A 4840-nucleotide genomic window follows, 5' to 3' on the forward strand; every position below is an offset into this window, starting at 1 on the left:
AGGAATCAGCACCGATAAAAAAATACACTTTACTGTGGACCTCAAAGTCTGCAGGGTAGTGCAGCGGGCACGCGGGGAGCGAGGCATGCAGAGCGCCGACAGGGTGCACAGGACATGGCGAATGGCCCCTCCCCTGGGCGTCCCCGGGGCCCTGTCTCCTCGGGCTGCGCCTGCAAGCCTCGGGACCCTCGGGGCATGGCCAGTTCCCCTCCCACCGTCAGCCCTAGGAAGCTGGTTGAGCAGAGAGCAGAAGGGGCAGCCTTCTGGACAAGCAGGCGTCCGGCCCTCGGGCCCCTCTCAGAGCTGCCAGTCAGGGCCCAGCACCCCAAGCCCGGGGGCGGGGTGGGCAGAAGCAGCTGGCGCAGCTCAGCCGGAAGCAGCAGCGCGAGGAAGGAGGGCGTGGGAGCCCACACCTGCCAATCCAGCCCTGAGCTCCTCAGCAATTTTGTCTCTCTTGATTAAACAGCCAAGGAACATGGAGTTCACGGACGTGTTTTCTTCTTCGTCTTCCTGAAACACCCAGAATGGAAGAGCGGAGAACGGCCGCGAGGTTCTGGAGGGCACTTGATGCGTTGGGGGCAGAGGGAGTTGGAGGGAAGAGGGGTGAGGGAGCGGGCGCCTGGGCTTAAGCAGGGGACAGATAGCAGCAGAGCCAATGGCCCAGGCTTGTTTGGGCGGGGGCGGGGGGGTGCAGGTGTGTGCACGTGTGTGCAGGTGTGTGCACGTGCGGGGCGAACTGCTGCGTCACGGGGCGCAGAGCACACACCCATCACTCGCTTTGGGAAGGACACCAAGCAGTAATTGTGCAAAGGGCGGACACCACTGGCCATCAGACCGTCTGTGGAGGGAGGGTGGGCAGCAGGGCTGGGATGGCCCCGCCCGGTGTAGAGCTAGGGTTTGGGTGGCGGGGCGGACGTCCACATTCCGGGTCAGGCAGCGAGGGCCTCTCTGGCCAGCCCACTGAGCTGCCTCCACCGCAGGCAGGTGGTCTAAGAGATACTGGCATGGCATCTAGGGTGGGCCGAAGACAAGGCGCGGCTCCCACCAGGGAGAGGAGGCAGCTGGGAGGGAGATGGCAGCGCCGGCTGCCCAGGAAACCAGAGCCTCGAGGGGTCGTGGCAGTGGGGGGGCCCTGCCCCAGCACCCCAGGTGCCCGTGAAGGGCCATCTCACTTCCAGCAGCGCTCCAGGGAGCTGTGGGGCTGGATCTTGAGCTTCTGGGGGCAGAGCAGCTTGGTGAAGGCTCGTCGGAAACTGTAGTGGCACAGCGGGTAGAGGACGGGGTTGACGGCCGAGTTGGCCCACAGCAGCCAGAAGGATGTCTCGTACCAGTAGTCAGGGACGCAGTGGCCGTGGCAGGCGGCCCGGATGATCATCAGGAGTGTGTACGGGGCCCAGCAGAGCCCGAAGATGCTCACGATGACGGCCAGCGACTTGGCCACCTTCTTGTCCCGCGACAGCCGGAAGCGCTGGGTGATGCTCTGGGACACCATCTTCATGCGCTTCTCCAGCGAGGCGGACGACGCCGAGGGCTTGGAGCCCCGCTTGAGCGAGCGCGGCCGCTCTGTGCCCCGCGAGGAGCTGCCGGAGCTGGAGGTGGGCGAGGCCGCGGCGCCCCCGCCGCTGCCGCCCCCGAGGGCCGCCTCCCCGGCCTCGGCGCCAGGGGCCGCGTCGCCGACCCCGACCCCGTACCTGTGCAGCGGCAGGGCCTCCCCTCGCGCCCTGTGCCAGCAGCCCCAGCAGCCAGGCGCGGCGGGCGGCGGGGAGGGCTGAGCCTCGGGCGCGGGCTCGGGGTCGCGCGCCCCGTCCAGCCGGCCCCGGGTGCGCCTCTGGATGTTCAGGTAGATGCTCAGGTTGAAGAAGGTGACGCTGAGGAAGGGTGTGAAGAACTCGAGCGTGGAGGCCGTGATGAGGAAGTACCAGTTGTAGAAGAACTCGGCGTAGCAGTGGCCCTCCGGGATGGAGCTGCCGCCGGACAGGTACTCCCAGCTCAGGATGGCCGGCCCGTACAGCAGGAAGGCCAGCACCCACACCAGCACCATCTTCTGCACCGCCCGCCGCGTGTCGCCCTGCTGGGCCCGGTAGGACACCTGCCGTGGGAGATGCCAGCTCAGGAGGGAAGGGCCTCGGGCCCGGGCGGCAGCCACAGTGCCGCTGGGAGCGGTCCCCCGCCGCCCGCCGGCAGCCTCTGGGCCTCGGTGCCTCTGTGCGTTGCCTCCCTGCCCTTGCCGCATGGATCCTACAGTCGGAGAGCCTCCCTCAGATCAGCCCTGAGTGCCACCTCTGCAGACCGCCTGCGCGCTACCCCCGCCAGCGGTGAGCGTCCCCTGTCCACTGATCGCCCACCAAACGCCAGGCTCTGTGCGTGCTTGGCACCTTTTGGATGTCTCAGCAGCTCCACTACCGTCCTCGCTTTCCTGGAGGCTCGGGGCGGGAGGCGGAGAACGCAGGTGGAGTGGCTCAAGGAGACAGAGCTGGGGCTTGACCTCGAACCCATGCTCTGCCCTCTGTCCCATGGCCTCTCTAGACTAGCACACGTGAGGTCCCAGCAGAGGGCGCTCAGAGTGACTGGTAGAGCCACCAAGAAGGGATGAGAAGGCAAAGGAGAGACCAGTGCTCCAGCTGCTGCCCCTGCCCGCAGGGCAGTGACATGGGAAGGCCAGGCCGTCCAGCGTCCCTAACTCAGGGTAACCACTCACACCAAGGGAAGCCTGTGGAGCCAGAAGCTGATGCCTGACTTCCTGGGGTACGCTTGTGCATACGTGCACGCGTGCGCGTGGGGAGTTGCCACGAGGGGCCTCTAGCCCAGATCCTCCCTCAGCTCTTAGAACTTTGGACCTGCTGAACTGTGCAGGCTGAACTGTCCCTCTTCCTTCAGGAACACCTGAGGCCAGGTCCAGATAGCGCCTCCTGCCTGTCCCAGGACCCGTCCTACTGACAGCAACTGGCTCCTGAGTGGGCAGCTGACCACAGAATACCTGGATGTTGGGTGTGAGGCCAGCAGGGGCCAGGCTCACCTGGTACCGCCCACAGTGTGGAATGGCCATCCTCTGCTGTGGCCGCTTCTTGACCACCCCCCACCCAGGACTGGACACGGGCAGCGGCATCCCAGACTCACCGCACGGGTGACTGACAGGAAGCGGTCGTAGCTGATGAGAACGATGTTGAAGACAGACGAGGTGCAGAGCAGGTAGTCCACCACCAGCCACAGCTTACAGAGACCCCGGCTAAAGGGCCAGCGGCCGGTCAGCACATAGGGCACATAGAGTGGGATGCAGAAGGCCCCTGTGGGAGAGTAGGGCCAGGGTGGGCCATGGCTGGACAGGTGCCCGGGGTGAGCCCCACCACAGTGGAGAGAAAGGCAGGACTGGAGGGTTGCACAGCGGCCACTTTCCTGGGACCGGCAAGCCTTACCTTGCCCTCCCTTCCACCCTGTCTCTCAGGCACAACCTCTACCCTGCCCCTGGTCTTCAACCCCTGCCGAGCCTCCAGTCCCACTGGCCACTGGCGTCCCTTGGACTTGGGGGCAGGAGGGAAGACCCAGGGGTGGGGATCTCTGGGCACCGTGAGACCCTGAGCCTTGATTTAGTACTTCCAGACTTCCCACCGGTCCTCCCAAGCCCCAAAGGGAGGAAGGAGAATTTCTTCCCTCTCCTTCCGCCTGCTCCCTAATCCGGCCTTTGGGCAGCCCTTCTTCATCAGTTCAGAACACGAGAAAGCCTTTCTCCTGGCTCAAAGGGCCTTTGGATGCCGCCACGCCAGCCGCTCCCACCGCCGCCAGTGTCTGGCAGACGCACCTAGCAGCCCCAACAGGTGTCTGGCGCGCCCCCTCCGCGCGCCCCGCCCCCAAGCCGGCAGCAGCGCACGGACACGTGAGAGCGCGCTCCTCCGAGCATCTCCCCCACCCCCACCCCGCTTCCCCCCCACCCCTCCCCCAACACGGCTCTAAAAACTCCCTTCTCTGTCCCCTCCCCCAAACCTCTCCCAGCGCCCTCCGCACGTCCTGAGTCCGCCAGCAGCCTTTGTTTGGCTACGGCGCAGGAGCCAGCGCTGCACCCGGGGCTGCTGCGCCTTGCGCCTTGCCAAGCCCGGCGCGCCGGGGCCCCTTCCCGAGGAATATCCCTCCCGGGCCCCCGTCCTGTGGCGGGGGAGGCAAGGAACTTCGCCCGCGCCCACCGCCCCACGGTTCCCGGACGCCCCCTCCCCAAACAGGGCTCCCCGGCAGGCCGTGTGCCCGAGCAAAAAAGGCACCCTAGTCCATGCTCCAATCCCTGCTGGCCGGGCCGGGCTGGGCACTCCTGGAGTCGGGCGGGGGCTGGGGGCTTTACCCACGAGGAAGTCGGAGATGGCGAGGTTGAGCAGAAAGAAGTTGTTCTGGGTGCGGAGGCTCGAGTCGGCCACGAAGGCGAGCATGACCAGCGCGTTGCCGAGCACCGTGGCCACGATAAGCAGCGCCATGAGCGCGGCCAGCACCGCGGTCCAGGCGGCGGAGAAGCCGCGCGCCCCGCCCGCAGCCGCCGCCTCGCCCGCCAGCGCCCCCGACGCGTTCAGCGGCCCGTCGGGCGGCGTGCGCTCCATGGCCCCGCCGGCTCAGGCGGCGCCGGGGCGCGGGGCAGGGCGCGGATCGCCGGCCGGGCGGCCGGGAGGGGCCCCGGCCCGGGAGCCTGGTGTTTGCGGGCTCTCGGCCCCGCCGGCTTCCCCGGGGGGTGCCCGGCGCATGGTCCGCGGGCGCTGAGGCCCGGGACGGGGCCGGAGCGGGCGGCGCCGAGGGGGCCCGGGCCGGAATCCGGGCCGAATGGGGCCAGCGGAACCACCGCTACAGCCCGAGCGGACCTGGAGCG

General features: G+C 67.7%; 1 protein-coding gene across 1 annotated transcript; it reads right to left on the reverse strand.

Moving 5' to 3' along the window:
- Positions 1-4577, reverse strand: HRH3 (histamine receptor H3). Its single transcript, XM_040637857.1, has 3 exons — positions 4328-4577; positions 3118-3284; positions 1-2089 (listed from the first exon to the last, which is right to left on the reverse strand). The coding sequence occupies exons 1-3, from the start codon at positions 4575-4577 to the stop codon at positions 1169-1171; spliced, it is 1338 nt and encodes a 445-aa protein (XP_040493791.1). The 3' UTR covers positions 1-1168.
- Positions 4578-4840: the final 263 nt, after the last annotated feature.

Source organism: Ursus maritimus, unplaced genomic scaffold (genome assembly GCF_017311325.1).
Source record: "Ursus maritimus isolate PB19 unplaced genomic scaffold, ASM1731132v1 scaffold_22, whole genome shotgun sequence".
Lineage (NCBI taxonomy): Eukaryota > Metazoa > Chordata > Mammalia > Carnivora > Ursidae > Ursus > Ursus maritimus.

Bases quoted from the DNA above. Each gene is read 5' to 3' on its own strand.
- HRH3 (XM_040637857.1), bottom strand. From the start codon at position 4,577: ATGGAGCGCACGCCGCCCGACGGGCCGCTGAACGCGTCGGGGGCGCTG. The intron at 3,285-4,327 runs GTAAAGCCCCCA...ACTCTCCCACAG, and splicing joins CATCTCCGACTTCCTCGTGG to GGGCCTTCTGCATCCCACTC. The intron at 2,090-3,117 runs GTGAGTCTGGGA...CTCCCACGGCAG, and splicing joins TCCTGTCAGTCACCCGTGCG to GTGTCCTACCGGGCCCAGCA.